The 17091-nt window shown below is 44.0% G+C and overlaps 1 protein-coding gene across 1 annotated transcript in view; it reads left to right on the top strand.

The window, feature by feature from the left end:
- HSD17B4 (hydroxysteroid 17-beta dehydrogenase 4) overlaps positions 1 to 17091 on the top strand; it is a 424146-nt gene that overhangs the window by 153324 nt on the left and 253731 nt on the right. The window contains exons 12-14 of the mRNA XM_029620119.1: positions 741 to 850; positions 1636 to 1872; positions 13555 to 13606. Coding sequence (XP_029475979.1) covers positions 741 to 850; positions 1636 to 1872; positions 13555 to 13606 — 399 coding nt within the window. The remainder of the gene's footprint in view (positions 1 to 740; positions 851 to 1635; positions 1873 to 13554; positions 13607 to 17091) is intronic.

Here is a 17091-nt window from a genome sequence, read left to right as displayed (position 1 = left end):
AACACTGCTTCAGCTGAAACATTCCCCTTGGTTTCTGTGCAATAATTCCTACTGGAACTCTCATGTTGTTCTACCTGATAGGTCCCCTTGCTTCAGAAGATGAGGTGTCCCTTCTGAGGAAGGGAACATTTGAGAGCTTGATTACTCATGTACGCTGCCATCCTTGGATAGTCCTTGTGTCTGTCTAAAGCTGTCACAGCTTACAAAAAATCCGATGATCTCCTCCAGAATAAACACAACTAATATGAGTGTGTGCACTATAAAAGAAATGGTGTATAATATATAAATGTATTTGGAGAATGTGTTTTTTTTTTTCTTTTTTATTCTCCTCGTGTTCCTTCCCTTGCCTCCTTCCAGGTATTATTGCTAATATAGTCTAGTTTTTCCTTTGGTGCAACTTCTGAGATTTAACTCTTTGTTATAAATACCAGCAGTGGATGCGCTTGCAACAGCAGTAATTCTCCCATCCCTATCTCCCTAAGGGTATGAGCACATCTTCCCTCCCATGATGTATCTGAGCCCTCGAAGCAGCACGTGGCGCTGCAGCTAAGCTATTGGCTAGGCGAACATTTTAAAAATTTGATTGTAAATGCTCATAAACTATAAACTGGGAAAAAATGTTTTGGATCTTTTTTAAAAGCTTGATGTACGCTACTGAAAATGGATACAATGCAGACTTTTTTTTTTTTTGGCTAGAACGGTTCTCTAACAACTATTTTTCTCTTTATGGTTTCTTCCAGAATCAATGAACACTTTGTATGAAGCACTATCTAAAGTAAATTCTGAAGGAGGAATTTCCATGAATCCCACTAGCCAGGCCCAGTCGGCTTCTCCCTCAGGCATTGAGCCTGTGAGTAAAATAACCTGAAGCTATTACATTAACAGGAGACGGTTTCCTAGGTGTCAGGTGGTCTGGTGCAGGAAAAAGATTTTCTGTGGTGTGCAACCCAAGAATTCTCAGCAAAAAGATACCTGGACTGTACAGAAAAAAGATGAGCAACACTTTTATTTTCTTGTTGTCCTTTCTGGATGCATGTGTGTTGGTGTTTGGAGGCCAAGAGTAGAATAACATGACTCATCAGTGCTGTTTCTTGCATAGAGGGTCATTTGATAACCTCAGTCATTCAGGATTATATTATAGTGAAAGCATAATTTCGCTAGGTATTGCTTGGCCACAAAAGGCGCTTTGCGAATTGCTTTGTCCCTTTTGCTACAGTTCAGCTGCTATATGCTTGCCAGCTATTGCTGGAACAGGCTGAATGTTCCTGTGAGAGAAACATTGGTTAGTATTTTCACTCTGCCTTTAGGGATCATTTTTAATATATTTAATGTAAACAGACAGTTAATATATTTTATGTTTTTAAATTTTCTGCTTAATATGGTTCAGCATATTTAAAACTTTTATTTTTCTAGTGGTGGTGAAGTTTATAGCTGTTTAAAATAAAAAAAAAAAAGAAAAAAGAATACGAATTAAAAATAGATGTTTAGGAAAACCGTAAGAAATAATCTTGTCTCATCTTCTATAACAAAATGCAATAGGCTGAGCAATTTTCAGCTAGGCTGGGATTGTTCAGAGAACAGCAGCCAACCAGATTTACATTGACTTTTTTTTTGGTACAAATTTTGTGTGTACAGGCTAAAGCTATTGGTCAGAAGCTTCCTAGAGTGGTTTTCAACTACGACCACTTACATACCATTTTGTATGCCCTTGGAGTGGGCATGACAACAAAAGATCCAGATCATCTCAAATTCCTGTATGAAGGGAGCGAGGACTTTTGCTGTTTGCCTACCTTTGGAACAGTCGTTTCCATGTCTGTCTTGATGAGCGGGACACTTGCCTCTGTTCCTGGACTCTCTTTTGATTTCACGAGAGTAAGTATTGTGGTACATGCTGTATCTAGCTATGTCTCTGGTTAAATGACTGTCTGCACTTGAGCTAGTAACAGTGGAGAGGAACATTTAGTCTCCTGTTGAAATATATAATAAAAGGGGGGATTTCTGAGAATGGCTAGGTTTGAGAGAGGTACTTTTTTTTTTTTAAGCTATTTATTTTAGCCGAAATAAGAATGTATGTAAAGAGTGTAGCTGTACTGAAATGGAATCTCTCCTTCTGAAGTGTGTTTGCCTCCATTTAGTGGCCTGGGGCAGGGAGATTTTACTGATGAACTTGAGCTTGGGATTCCAAGTTATGCAGCAAAGTTATGGAATTTTTGGTTCAACTGTAATAACAAAAAACCAAAAGTTAAATTTGCCAGGCTTGCTGAGTCTGAGATTGGCAAGTTAGAAACAGGGAAGAGGGGGCGTTGGTGTTTTCTAGTGCATATGACAGTGCCACAAATCATCATTTAGGTACTGATGTGACTTCTGCTCAGGTAGGTGGCACCAGCAAGGTAATGTACAGAAAAGAGCTTATTGGAGGTACCTATCTGCCTATAAGGCACATATGGGCAAAAGTGGCGATTTCTGGCCAAGAAATACTAAGTAATGTGACTTCTTTTCTTACCTGTAATATTCCTTCCCTCTGTCTCTTCCCCTCAGTACCTTCTCTTAGCTACCTCAGTTATACTCTTCCTTCTTCCTCTGTGCAAAGCTATAGCTTTTTCTCTCTGCAGCAGTGGAAAACCCTTAGTCTTTTCTCCCCTTTGATATCTTCTTCCCCTTTGTTACATCTCTTCCTTTCCCTGCTTTGTGCTGTCTTGCTCTCTCCTCACCATATCTCTTTCTCTACCTGACTTGCTCACAATACTTTGCTTTCTTTCCGTCTCTTTCACTCTGTTCATAGTATATTTCTGCACCAGCGTTTCACTGTGAATAGCTACAGGAGGAAGGCAGGAAGTGATTCAGTTAGGAACTGCTGCCCCCTTCTCCTTCCACTTTTGAAAGTGATGCATGATAATAATTAGAATGACATTACTGTGGTTCTGAAAAAGGACTCAGAGTGACGTCAGAAGTCAGGTTTCCAGTACCATGTGAGATTTTAAAAAGTAAAAAAAAAAAAATTAAATTGATTTTTAAAAAATTTTTACTATTTACAAAATCACAACTATCTATGATAACAGATTACAATGCTTCTCTGTTTATGAGCATTCATGAATCAGCCAGAATGTTAGGGTGATGCCATCTGGCAGTGCTGAGATAGACCCAACAATTGAAGCTCAGTAAAAGGTCTTACTATACGTACGTGGGAGTTTCTGCACACACAAGTTGCCTCGGGAGCCACTCAGTCTTTCTTCATATGACCTAATGCATGGGCTTGTTTTCAATCTCTCTGAAAAAATTTGTTTGAGCTGCATCATTGCATCATTTTTCTTTTTGTCACTGCCTCGGCAGCCCCTCAACAGAATTTTCAGTTCTACAAAAACAAAGAAGAAAATGGAAAGCCCAAGACAAAGACTATGGTCAGATATTTTAAGACCTGCATTTATGGGCACTGGATGTCCATTACAGATTCTCATTCCATCTATCACTGCCCAGGACCAGATTATGATGTCTCCAACTGCTACAATTGTGGTAGAATGTCCCTGAAGGCACAGTGTAACTGCTCCTGGAACATGGAAGGCACCACCAGATAAAAGTCTGACACTATAGTGCAAAGTAGGGCAGCAGAGTCTCCTCTTCTCAAAGTGAGTCATCAATGGACTCACAGCACAAGAATTTGAGGCAGGATTCTTCTCCCTCTTTCCCACAAGTCCAGGAAGTTTCCTCTCTTGTAACACTGGTTCTCAGATCTGTCACATGTTGAGGGTTGAGCATGATGCAGGGTAGGGCATCGATGTAATTGCCGAGATAGGTGTTGAAGAGGTGTGATTGATCCACTCCGGTGCTGTCTCTCTTGGTGCCAAAGAAGCCAGCTTAGTCAGTGGGGGCTCTACTGGAATGGAGTTGCATTCAACCTTGAGGTAGGAGATTGTCTCCTCAGTGCAGGTACTGTCATTCTTCAATTCACAGAAGATCCCCATAGCATCAAGCCATCTGTTCTGTCTGAATCTGATACAGAGTGGGGCACCACCAATTCTTTTGCATGGAATACCTCCTAGATGCGTTCTGCAAAAACTGCTTCTTTGTTGGAGTGAAATACCTCAATACATAAACACACAAGTCCTGCTTTGGCACACAAAGCAGTTTCACTGGCACTGCTGGTCAGTACTGGTACTGGCCAGCGAGGAGTATTGAAGCTACCTTTACAAAGTGCCTCTGTGCCGGCTGCTTCTATAGCTACAGCTATGGCTCTGAGTTCTCACTTGGTAGCATCTGCAATCCTTAGTGAGGATGATCTGGGTTTTTGAAGAGGATGTCTCTTTTCCAACTACAGCGCAAAGGGTACCTCACTTGTGGGATACCAGCTGTTGGAGCTGGTGGAGAATTTCTTTGCCTCCTTAAGTCCAGAAGACAAGAGAGGGAGCTTAGAGCCTCTTTTCCAAGATGGAGGAAACTTTGCCACTTACAGGTCAATACAGTTATGCCGTGTTAGTGTGCGGCAGTGCCAGGCGCACCCTTGTTCCCCGCACGCAAAGTTCTCTTCACCTACCGCTCGATACTCTCTTCAAATTGCATGCAAATGCATGCCGCGTCTGCGAAGCGTTAGGCGAAGGTTAGGCCCGCGCAACCCATTTTACTGTATAGAGCGCCTATACAGTATCCTGGGTGCGCGGGCCTAACGCTTCACGGCCACGCTGGTATCTGTCATTTCAAATGTCATTTGAAATGACAGGTACCAGGAAGTGGACAGTTATGTTCTCCGATGCTAGGCAAACTTTCCCCCAGCCCCCGCTCACCTGCCCTGGCCGCGTCCGGTCTCCGGTTCAGCCCCAGTCCTATCCCCTCTTCCCGAAGCAAAAAAAAAAACAAACCGAAAAAGTAGCAAGAGAGCGAGGGGAGAGACGGGCAATCCTAGGCTCGGGCCTGCTAGTCCTTTCTCCTCTCCTCCCGAAGCAGGGCGCGAAAAGCAGCCTTGCTCCGGGAGGAGGGGGGGGGCAGTTTAAAGCGACGAAGCGACTTACTTTTGCAGCCCCCCCCCTCCGGACATCAGCGACGTCCGCGGCTCCTGCCTCCAGCTGTCAGACAGATGCATCGCACGTGGGAAAGCGGCCCCTATGCGTGCAATTGGCTGCTCAAGACGTGACGTCACGACGTTTGGCGTCACGGCATGAGCAGCCAATTGCACGCATAGGGGCCGCTTTCCCACGAGCGATGCATCTGTCTGACAGCTGGAGGCAGGAGCCGCGGTCGTCGCTGATGTCTGGAGGGGGGGGCTGCAAAAGTAAGTCGCTTCGTCACTTTAAACTGCCCCCCCCTCCTCCCGCCCTGCTTCGGGAGGAGAGAACAAGGGACTGGCAGGCCCGAGCGTAGGATTGCCCGTCTCTCCCCTCGCTCTCTTGCTACTTTTATTTCGGGGGGTTTTTTTTTTTTTCTTCGGGAGGAGGGGACAGGACTGGGGCTGCACCGGAGACCGGACGCGCCAGGGCAGGTGAGCGGGGGCTGGGGGAAAGTTTGCCGCCTACCCTTACCCCTGCCTCTAACGCAGGGGTAAGGGTAGGCGGTAAGTTAGCAGGTAAACGCGCGGCAAAACGGCAGGGTAAAATAGCGATAGTCGGGGCGCGCGTTACTGTATGGGAGGGAATAGCTAATTCGCTCGTTTACATTTAATATACATGCCGCGTGCGGAAGGGGTCACCCGGGGATTTAAAGAGGCAGTAGGGATGAGTTAAAGGGGATAGTGTATCGCGGGAAGGGCTAACGCGGCCGGAAAGTGAGTAGAAGGCGAGTTAGGAGCAGGGTAACCGCGGCCGCACTTTACTGTATCGATCTGATAGTGAGGTTACTCTAAAATCCCCAAGAGGCTCCAGGAGCTTCAGGGTGTAAGTCCCTTCCTTGAAATGGTAGGTTCACCTTCTCCAGGGGAGTCCCTTCATAGATTGGAAGGAGAAGAAATGTGGCCAATTCATTCTAAGTTCCTGGTAGATATTCGACACCCCCCCCCCCCCTTTCGGATCATCCGATGTCTCTTCAGTCACCCTCTTCATTGTTGGCGATCATGGCTCACCATTCCTTCATGGTTGGGAGAAAAATATGATTCTGTGGGGATTCCTTCAAATCCTATACTAGGCTTGCTGCTGCATACCTCTCCTCTGAAAGATCTCTGCTACTCATGTTTTTGAATAAGCTGGCAACAGTGCTGACCATTAGTGTTGGGAGCAGGAAGATCTGAGAACAGGTATCTTCAGGCTGCTTCAGTTTCTTTAACCTCCAGTGGATTCTGCATGTATTCCACTGCATAGGCTTCATAAGGACCTGAAAATGAGAATGCGGCAGAACCCAACATCATGTCTTTTGGTGGCCTGAAAACTTGACTTGAAGAATAGGGTCCAAATTTCTTCAAGCTTTGGGAAAGTCTAACTACTGCATCACTCTGCATTGAGCATGCAAAGTGCACTTGTGATTACTCACAGCTCCTAAGAAAGATCCAAAAGCTTTGGATGTGATTGGGAAAAGATCATCCAAGGATTCATGCTTAGCCCTTTCATTGCAAGTTCATAAGCTGCACATGGGACAGTATTTGCATGAATGTGTGTAGAAGCTGAAACTTCTGATGGAATTGTCGAACCTAGGACAGGCGGACTTCCATCAAGCAGTGTAAAATGTGGAAAAATGTGAGAAACATCTAATCCACTCTGCATACAAAGCTTTTGATACTGTAACCAGGACTTCGGCTGCTTCTGTATGGGCGACTAAAATGATAAAGGGGATGGAACAGCTCCCCTATGAGGAAAGGCTAAAGAGGTTAGGGCTGTTCAGCTTGGAGAAGAGATGGCTGAGGTGGGATATAATAGAGGTCTTTAAAATCATGAGAGGTCTGGAATGGGTATATGTGAATCGGTTATTTACACTTTCGGATAATAAAAGGACTAGGGGGCACTCCATGAAGTTAGCAAGTAGCACATTTAAGACTAATCGGAGAAAATTCTTTTTCACTCAACACACAAGCTCTGGAATTTGTTGCCAGAGGATGTGGTTAGTGCAGTTAATGTAGCTGGGTTTTAAAAAGGTTTGGATAAGTTCTTGGAGGGAGAAGTCCATTAACTGCTATTAATCAAATCGACTTAGTGAATGGCCTTTGCTATTACTGGCATTAGTAGCATGGGATCTTCTTAGTGTTTGGGTACTTGCCAGGTACTTGTAGCCTGGCTTGGCCTCTGTTGGAAACAGGGTGCTGGGCTTGATGGTCCCTTGGTCTGACCCAGCATACCTTATGTTATGTTCTTATACTCAAAGGCTCATATGGTTGCTAGTATTGCTACCATTGTTTATGCATATCTCATCTTTCTCCAACCTGATGAATTTCATTTTTCATCTCTGACCCTACTCAATCTGCTCAACTGCAGGTGGAAGTGAGTCTCTCTTCTTCAGCAGAGGATCAATTGAGCCTGACCCTTTGCAGAAATGTGGCCAGGGACTTTATTTCTGGTATTGTCTAATCCTCAAGAAGTTAGGCAGATTGAGACCTATCCTGGATTTGCCGTCTCTGAACAAATTGTTGGTTAGGGAGAGTTTCAAGACAAACTCCTCCAGAATATTTTCCCTTCATTCAACCAAGGGATTGGATGTGTGCTGCTGATCTGAAAGACGCTTACGTGTCCATTCCTATTTACCTCCTTAGATATATGATGTAAGACATGTACTATCAATACAAGGTGATTCTGTTTGGTTTCTCGATGGCACTGAGTATGTTCACAAAATATCTTTCAGTGATGGCTGCACAGCTTTGTTGGCAGGGAGTCTGCATATTCCCATACCTGGATGATTGTTTGAGTGATCCATCTCTGGTAGGAGTTCTGGAGTCCCTTGAGAAACCATCAAACCTCTTCAGTCCCTAGGTTTCCTGGTCAGTTCCAGGAAGTCCAACTTGGTCCTTTCTCAAATAATTCAATTCTATATCTCTGTCTGATTGTGATGATGTGTGCCTGTCTCTTTATGTCTGGGTATAGTAATCTGTACATGCCTGTCGCTCTCGCACTCTCTCATACATACACATATATAACCTCACTGTCTCTCTGTGCCCCATTCTCTTCAGTGCAGATTGTGTAGGGAGGAGGCAACATTTTTTCCTGTTGCTCAGAACCTTGATGAAACACAGCAAGAAAACTGAAAAAAAAAAAAAAAAGACTGGCCAAGCATGCAGGAATGCCCTTAAATTTTCCTTTTTCACCTCTTGTCTCTTTGAGACACTGGCCCTTGCCCCCAGCATAATACTGATCTCCTCATACACTTCTCTTAACTTGCAGTCTTGCATGACTCTGGGGATTCAGTCCACCTTAAGGCTGTCACACTGGTCTGAAGCTGATGGCAGCAGCTAGAGCTGACTGACAAATTGCACAGTCCTAGGAATTTCTTCACAGTATGCTGAGCAAGAACTGGAATAATTTCTGACTTTCCCACACTCCAAAATCCCTCCCCTCCCCTCACCCTTCCCTTCCTCTAAGAAAAAACTGTAATGCTCTAGCAGGCTTCCTTTGAAGCAGCTTTCTTCTTCTCGGAGCTTCTGAGAAACCAGGCTCTGCATAGCAGCTTTTTTTTTTTTAAATGATTGATCTGCATCAGCTGACTGCCCCCTGTTTGTGTAGCACTGTTGTATATAAACAAATAAATAGTGATGCATACGCCCTCTGCAAGGAGGCACACAATGCGCATCTGTAAGTGATCTACCTTCCAGGAATCTGGAATAGATTGGCAGACTGCCTCAGCAGAATGCTACAACTGCATGAGTGGTCCTTGGATCCAAAGAGTCATAGATGACTTGTTTAGACACTGGAGTTACACCAGTGATCAACTTGTTTGCCTCAGAGGTCAACAGGTCAAGAAGCTCTGTTCCACGCATCCAAGAAGCTAAAGATAAGCTCTCACTGCTTTTATGCTAGACTAGAGTGCCATCTATTCTGTGCATACATAGAAATGACGGCAGAAAAAGATCAGTTGGCCCATCCAGTCTGCCCAGCAAGCTCCCACACTTATTTTCCCATACTTATCTTTTTCACCGACCACCAAGTTCAGGCCCTTGTTGGTAACTGTTTGATTCAATTTTCCTGCCACCCCGTGCATTGATGCATGTTGGAGTTGCATGCTTGTTTACCCAGACTGCAAACATCCATGCCTTGTTGGATGTTGTCTGAATGTAAATCCTCTTTTCCACATTTCTCTCTGCTGTTGAAGCAGAGAGTAACACTGTATATGCATTCAAAGTGAAGTATCAGGCCTAATTGGTTTAGGGTAGTAACTGCAGCAATAAGCAAGCTATCCCCACGCTTATTTGTTTACCCAGACTGTGTAGTTCAGTCCTTGTTGGTTGTTGTCTGAATGCAAATCCTCTTTTCCACATTTCCCCTTGCCGTTGAAGCAGAGAGCAATGTTGGAGTTGCATTAACTGTGTGAAGGCTTATTGAGTGTAAGAGTAGTAATCACCAGGTAGTAGCCTCCATTCCAGCAAGCCACCCCCATGGCTCTTCTCTTCATTTCCATCTAGTCTTTATGGATCCACAGTGTTTATCCCATGCCCCTTTGAAATCCTTCACAGTTTTAGTCTTCACCACTTCTGCCGGAAGGGCATTCCAGGCATCCACCACCCTCTCCATGAAGAAATACTTCCTGACATCTGTTCTAAGTCTTCCTCCTTGGAGTTTCAAATCGTGACTCCTAGTTCTACTAAATTGTTTCCAATGGAAAAGATTTGTTGACTACTTTGGATCATTAAAACCTTTCAAGTATCTGAAGGTCTGTATCATATCACTCCTGCTCCTCTTCTCCTCCAGGGTATACATATTCAGGTTCCTCAACCTCTCCTCATAAGTCATTTGATGGAGACCATCCACCATTTTGGTCTCCCTTCTCTGAACCGCCTCCATCCTGTCTCTGTCTCCTTTGAGATATGGTCTCCAGAACCATTGTAGATCTTAGTATCATCCACAAATAGAAAAACTTTACCTTTTTAACCCTTCCGCAATGTCGCTCACGAAGATGTTGAACAGAATCAGTTCCAATACTAATCCTTGTGGCACTCCACTTAACACCAATTTCTCTTCAGAGTAGGTTCCATTTACTATCATCCGTTGTCTTCTATCCGTCAACCAGTTTGTAATCTATGCCATCACTTTGGAGCTGACTCCCAAGCTTCTCATTTTGTTGATGAGCCTTCTGTGTGGGACCGTATCAAAAGCTTTACTAAAATCCAAGTAAATTACATCGAGCGCTCTTCCCTGATCCAGTTCACTAGTCACCCCCATCAAAGAACTCAATTAGATTCGTCTGACAGGACCTTCCCCTGGTGAATCCAGGGGACGGTCCTGTCAATTCCTCTCATTGCCAGGATTTTCCAGAAGGCCCATCAAAACAAAGCAAGGTGATATCTATCTATATCTCATCCATCTAGCAATTCAGTCTCCAATTCCATTTGGGATGTCTCTAACTCATTTCATGCTGGAGGGCGGCAAGCCCTACCATCAAATCTGCCTTCGCCGGCTCTCACAGAATGGATGTTGAATAGTAGTTTCTTCCTTGCCCTTTCCAAAAGAGTTGGAGGGTGTGTTAATCTGAACTAGAAGGTTTTCAACCAGAAAATCCTATGGTTTTAAGTGGAAAAGGTTCACAATTTGTGGGACCAGCCAGCTAGATCTCTCGTCTCCTGTGGCTTAAAGGGCCTGCTTCAATATCTATTCTTCCTCTTGTTCTCAGACCTAGACACCTCTTCAGTGAATTGTGGCGTATCAATGGCAAGTGGAGGAGGCTTTGATTTCCCTCTCTTTTAGTGTCAAAATTCATAAAAGGGCTATGGCATTCCAAGCCTCCAGTAAGTAAACTAGTGGTGCCTTGGGACCTCAACCTAATCTTAGCCCAACTCACAAAACCTCCCTTCAAATCTCTCAATTTGGTGGATTTGAAGTTTATCATTGCCCTTACTTTGGCATGAAGCATAATCCAGATTACAGGTCTGGTTTCATCTTTATCATCTCTGTGTTTCACTCACATCCGAGTGGTCATGCATACTTGCCCTAAATTCTTTGTGAAAGTGGTTTCCGCATTCCACATTAATCAAGCTATTGTGCTACCTACCTTCTTTCCAAGACGTCATGTGCACAAAGGAGAATGAGCTCTTCGTTCCTTGGACTGTAAGAGAGCCCTGGCATACTACCTAAAAAGTACTCAATCTCACTGTCTCTAGTTTCTCAACTGTTTATAACCTTTGATTCTAATAGGTGTGGAAGTAAGCAAGTTTGCTTTCCTGAGAATAAGGTACCAAGCCTGACTTCTGCTCCTTGGGCTGGCAATGTCTGGGGATGTTAGAGGCAGCACTCCTAACCTTCAGGGGAGTCCTAGCCATTGAACATTGGCAACACCTGGTGGCCAGACTCTGGGTGCACATGTACTGGGTTCCAGAAGGAATTATGGTTTGAGGCCTCTAGCCTACAGACTGTTGCTCCCGTAGCTGGACTAGATTGGGGACAGGTGGATGTGGGATATAAAATGGGAAAAATCCCTGAGTAGCCATGAATGAAAGTTTATGGTGCTGTAGGCCAGTAGAGGCTGGCTAGCCTGGTTGTGATTAAAATTTAAAGACAAATTAAGTTTAAAGTCGTAACAATAGAAGTTAGTGTTCCTGTATATATATATTTTTCACAAATGACTAAACTTGTTGAATCGTGATGTACATGAATGTGTGAAACTGATTATACTGGATAGAGCCAAGCACATATGTTACAGGTTTTGTGCAGCCTTCCTCATACAACTCTGCTAGTGCTGGTCAACCCTGACCTACATCAGTCTTGCTGTTCCCATTGAATGCCTCTCCAGACCAGGGTCCCTCTGGTATGACACAGATAAAAACGGCAGTGGTGAGCACAAAGGAAGGAGATGATGAGACATCATGTATGGTCTACAGTGGCACAGTAAGCAAGGGAGAACTGAGCAGACTGGATGGACCAAGATGTTATCTGACAGCAGCTACCGCAGCATTTGATCATATGGAGGTTCATATTCAGTAAACTGGCGAGCAGACAAGTTATCCATCTAAAGTTAACTGGATAACTTGTTTTGGATATTCTGTGGGATAATAAATTGTCCTGCTGAATATATCAGACTACATGTAGCTGGGTAATTTAAAAACTTAACCTGCTATGTTTGAATATAACTGGTTAGGTTTTTAAGTAGTCTGGCTTTGTGTGGCCAGACAACTTGCTACTTAACTGGATATTTTCAAAGATGTCCAGTTAAGTGGTACTGCTGAGTGTGTGTGTTTAAAAAAAAAACCCAAAAAACCAAAAACCCCCAAAAACCAAACATTAGGAATGAGGTATGCACTTACATGCTCCTCCTGCTTCTGTCAGCACTGTCCTCTTAGGAAAATAACAAAAAAAACCCGTTCTTTTGCCAACAAAAATGTTGTCCCTTGGTACTGTTTTTTGATTTTCTTTTCTTCAAACGGGGCATTCTGTAGCTAGGGATTCTCCACTAGTTGGGATGCCATCCTGCTTTTCCTCTGAGAAAACAGAATTGCTGACCTATAACAGGTGTTTTCCAAGGACAGAAGTATATCATTCATCCTGCCTACCACTGGAATTGGCTTCTCCTCCGTATGCTAAGGATTAAGACTGTAGGGACCCCAGAGTGGAGGTATGGTATAACGACATGTTGGGCATGCCAGGGAGGCACAGTCAAAGTTCTAGGAACTTTGACATCGGATGATGTTGCCCACTAGTGAGGACTGACATCTTGCTGTCCTCCGAGAACACCTGTTACAGGTAAGCAACTCTGCCTCATCCTGCTTGTCCTAGGAGAAAGCAGATTTCAAGCAGGATGAGGCAGAGTTGTTTACCTTTTACAGGTGTTCTAGGACAGCAGGATGTTAGTCCTCATGAAAATTGCCTGCCACCCCGCGGAGTTGGCTTTCTCCTATGCTTATTTTATTTTTCGGGGAATTCTATGTTATGAGACTGAAGAGGGACCCCGCGTGGACGTATGGATAGTGGCATGCTGGGCATTCTCAGTGTGCCAGTCAAAGTTCTAGAAACTTTGTCCGACATTTTCCGTGCCGGGCTCCTACTGATGATGTCACCCATGTGTGAGGACTAACATCCTGCTGTCCTAGGAGAGCACCTGTTACAGGTAAGCAACTCTGCTTTACTTGTGAACAAAATGTTTGGATTCAGGTTTATAGGGATGAATACTAGTTCAAGAAATTTGAAATACTGCAGTGCACACTGAGAAGAGCCAGGATTGAAACTCTGCTGACTCAGTTTTTATTAGGAACATAAACCATAGGCGTTATCCCTACAGTGATTGACAATATTTAGATAATGCGGTTTGAATGTGTTTTTAAGTAGCAGCTAATTTGACATCCATCATTCCTCTTCAGTTTACAGTTCTTTGAAAATAGCTTCAGATATGCAAGAGAGTTTATTGGTAATTTTCACTCAATTTATTCACAGAATGAATTAATGAAATGTATGTAGATGTGGAAGATGTAATTTGCCATGTCAGTAAAATTATATTTTACTCTTGTTTGTGCAGTTGCTCCACGGTGAACAATATTTGGAGTTATATAAACCACTGCCGACAACAGGTTAGTGTTTCACATTACAACTTTGAGTCACTATAAAGTACTAGGGGAAATGGTCAGCTTGGGTCCATCAAGCCCAGCATCCTGTTTCCAAAGGTGGCCAATCCAGGTAACAAATGGCAAGAACCTGGCACAGTAATAGCAGTGGCTATTCCCTAAAGGCCTGATTTTAAACCCCCCCCCCCACGCGTAAAAAACGGAGGTTATGTGTGCAGCCGGGCCTTGCTCGCGCTGCACGTATTTTAGAAGAGGCCCGGCCGCACGTGTAACCCCTGTTAAAAGAGCAAGGCCTCTATCAAGGGGTGGTCCCGGGGGCAGGGAGGGGTAGTCCGGGGGCAGTCCAGGGGGTGGGGTGGAGCTGGAGGCCACCAGTACAGCAGCCAATTGCTGCTGTGCTGGGGGATAACATGCTGGCAGCTTGCTGGTGCCTGCAATTTATTCCAGCACAGGAGCTGGCATAAGTTCCGAAATGAAAAAATGTTCAAAAGGTAGGACCTTCAAAGGAGTCAGGGAGAGAGGGGAAGAGGGAATGGGAGGGTAGGTAGGGGGGGAGGCCCGATCTAACTGTTGGAGGCCCGATCTAATTGTCACGCGTAAACTAGGGACATCTAACCCCCCCTGCATGCGCCGGCCTGGATTGTTATAAAATTGTGCGTCCATGTGTGTACGCCGGGTAGCGCGTGCACATGGACGTGCATGTGTGTGTGGTTTTTGTTTTTTTTTAAATCTACCCGTAAGTCAACTTGATTAATAGCAGCTTATGGAGTTTTCTTTCAGAACTTATTCAAACCTTTTTTTTAAACCCAGCTACATTTAACTGGTCTAACCACATCCTCTGGCAGTGAATTCCAGAGCTTAATTGTGCATTACATGAAAGAATTTCATATTTATTTATTTATTTATTTATTTATTTAAATAAATCTTTTTCTATACAGTCATTAAGGTGTGTACAGTCACAACGGTTTACAGTAAGGCACAAAAAGTAATTTTATTAAAATCTAACAGTTTACACAGGTGCCATTAGGTTCGGTAACATAGTTTTTAATCAATGCTAGTTGTTAAGTGAGTGTGATGACTATTGTGTCCCGGTCAATTCTAAGGCAGTTTTGAGTCTGGGACTCATTCTATAGATTTAACTTATCCTTTAGTGATGGATTCTATTAAAAACGTACACCCTTAGTGATTCCTGTTTGTGTTGGTGTTTTGTATTTCGCACTTCCCTGGTTTGAACCTTGCAATTCCCTGGAATCTATTCTCCCGTCTCTTTTTGAAAGGCTTGTTTAAATAGCCAAGTTTTTAGATTTTTTCTGAATGTTTTGTTTTCTCGTTGTAGTCTTAATTCCAAGGGCATAGAGTTTTAAGGGCCTCATTTTCCAAGGAGTTACCACACGCGATAAATTCACAAATCACGCTAACAGCCGTTAACGCGATTTGCGAATGCAAATTTGTAATGAGGACAGCCTATTTCAGGCTCCAGCATGGGGGGGGGGGGGGGAGAGAGGGAGAGAGAGAGAGAGAGGGAGAGAGAGAGAGAGAGAGAGAGAGAGAGAGAGAGATGCTATAATGTCTATGCCCTAGACAGGTATTTGTATCCCTATGAGAGGCCCACCTAGTAACTCGAGGTGGGGATTAGGTAAGAATGTAGGGGGTTGGGGCCACTTTCACATTCCACGTGAGACGTACGAACAGAACAGTGGTCTCTTGTGAAGATTTGAAGGCCTTCGGAGTGAGGAAGCTCACTCCAAGATGAGATTTGGACAATGTTCTCTCCACCTAGCTTGATGGACACTCTACCTGGGCAACAACAAGCTCATTCACTCTCTCCCACCCCCACCCCGGGAACTCGCGGCAGCAGCAGCCTCCTCCCAACGATAACCTCTTCATTTGCAGCCCTCGCGGAGGCGGAGTCCCATCGGCCGCGGTTGAACCTCTTCATTTTCCTCCGAGCCACGCTGCAGTCTTCTTTTCTTCGGGCCGATGCCGAGCGCACTAGCGTGGCCTCTTCTTGCCGCGCACGCACCCGATACTCTTCACTTCCTCTTCCGGGCCGCTGGGGGGGGGGGCCTGTGTGTGTGTGTGTGTGTGAGAGATTGCATGTATGTGAATGATTGAGAGCCTGTACATGTGAAAGAGAGTATGTCTGTGATTGAGAGCATGAATGTAAGTTTACCATTGGGAACCTGTATGTGTAAGTTTGTGATTGAAAACCTGTTTGTGTGAAAGAGTATGTGTGTATGATTGAGATCCTTTGTGTGTGAGATAAATCATGTGTATGTATGATTAAGAGCCTGTGTGTATAAGTAAGAGAGAGATCATGTGTGTCTGTGTGTGATTGAGAGCTGGTTTAGGTGATGGAGCATGTGAGTATGTGATTGAGAGCCTGTGTGTAAATGAGAGAAAGTGAGGACATGTTTGTAAGCATGTGAATGAGAGTCTGTGTGTGAGAGAAAAAGACAGCATGTATTTATGTGATTGAAAGCCTGTGTGTGTGTGTAAGCGTGAAAAGATAGACAGCATGTGTGTAAATGTGTAATTAAGAGCCTATATAAGTGAGAGAGAAAAAACATGTGTATATGTGAGTACTGAGAGCATGTGTGTATAGGTGTGTCATTGAGAGCCAGTGTGAGAGAGAGCGCTGGTATGTGACTGAGAGAGGAGAAAGTTCCAAGCAAACCACCCCACCTCTTGCTAATTCAGAACAATCTCAGGACACCTGGATATCAAACGTTCCCAGGTATGCAGAGCAAAAACATTTTTGTATCCTTATTATTTTTCATTACTGGGTCTTTGTGTCTGCTATTTTGAAATATTTTGTTGGTATCTGGAAATGTTTTATATGAGATTTTAATTATTGGATATTCCACTCATCAGCTGTTTCGAAATATGTTCTTTTTGTTAGTACAGTTTTACTGCTGATGATTTTATATTTCTTGATTTGTTTTATAAGGATGGGTGATGTTTCTTTTTTCCTTTGTTACACTGCATACAGAGACTCTGGCTTGTTGTAGTTTCCAATTCAGTTTTTTCTGCATGCTTCTTGTTATGCGTTTTGGTCTCTTTATTCTGTTAGGTGAGGGACAGCACGTGATTCAGGTGAGGTTTTCTGCTGGTCTGTAGTTTCTGGGTCGGGCTCTGTAGCAGCCTGACTTGGTCCGTTTTCCTAATAGGAGATGTATTGGTGTCTTAAGGCCTGGTGTAATATTTTCAGAGACTTATTGTACTTTAAAAGTGTGATCTTACATAAAATGCACACATTTACTTGTATTTAGTTTTAAACATATTGTATGGCTCTCATGGAATTATATTTTAAAATATGTGGCGTTTATGGCTCTCTCAGCCAAAAAGGTTCCTGACCCCTGCTCTAAGGGGTAGATTTTCAAAGGGGTACGCGCGTACGATACGCACGTACCCCCCCCCTGCGCGCGCCAAGCCCATTTTGCATAGGCTCGGCGGCGCGTGTAAGTCCCGGGGCCTGCATGGAGGGGCGT

This window comes from Rhinatrema bivittatum, chromosome 1 (assembly GCF_901001135.1).
Source record: "Rhinatrema bivittatum chromosome 1, aRhiBiv1.1, whole genome shotgun sequence".
Lineage (NCBI taxonomy): Eukaryota > Metazoa > Chordata > Amphibia > Gymnophiona > Rhinatrematidae > Rhinatrema > Rhinatrema bivittatum.
This window is presented reverse-complemented; position numbering and strand designations above follow the sequence as displayed.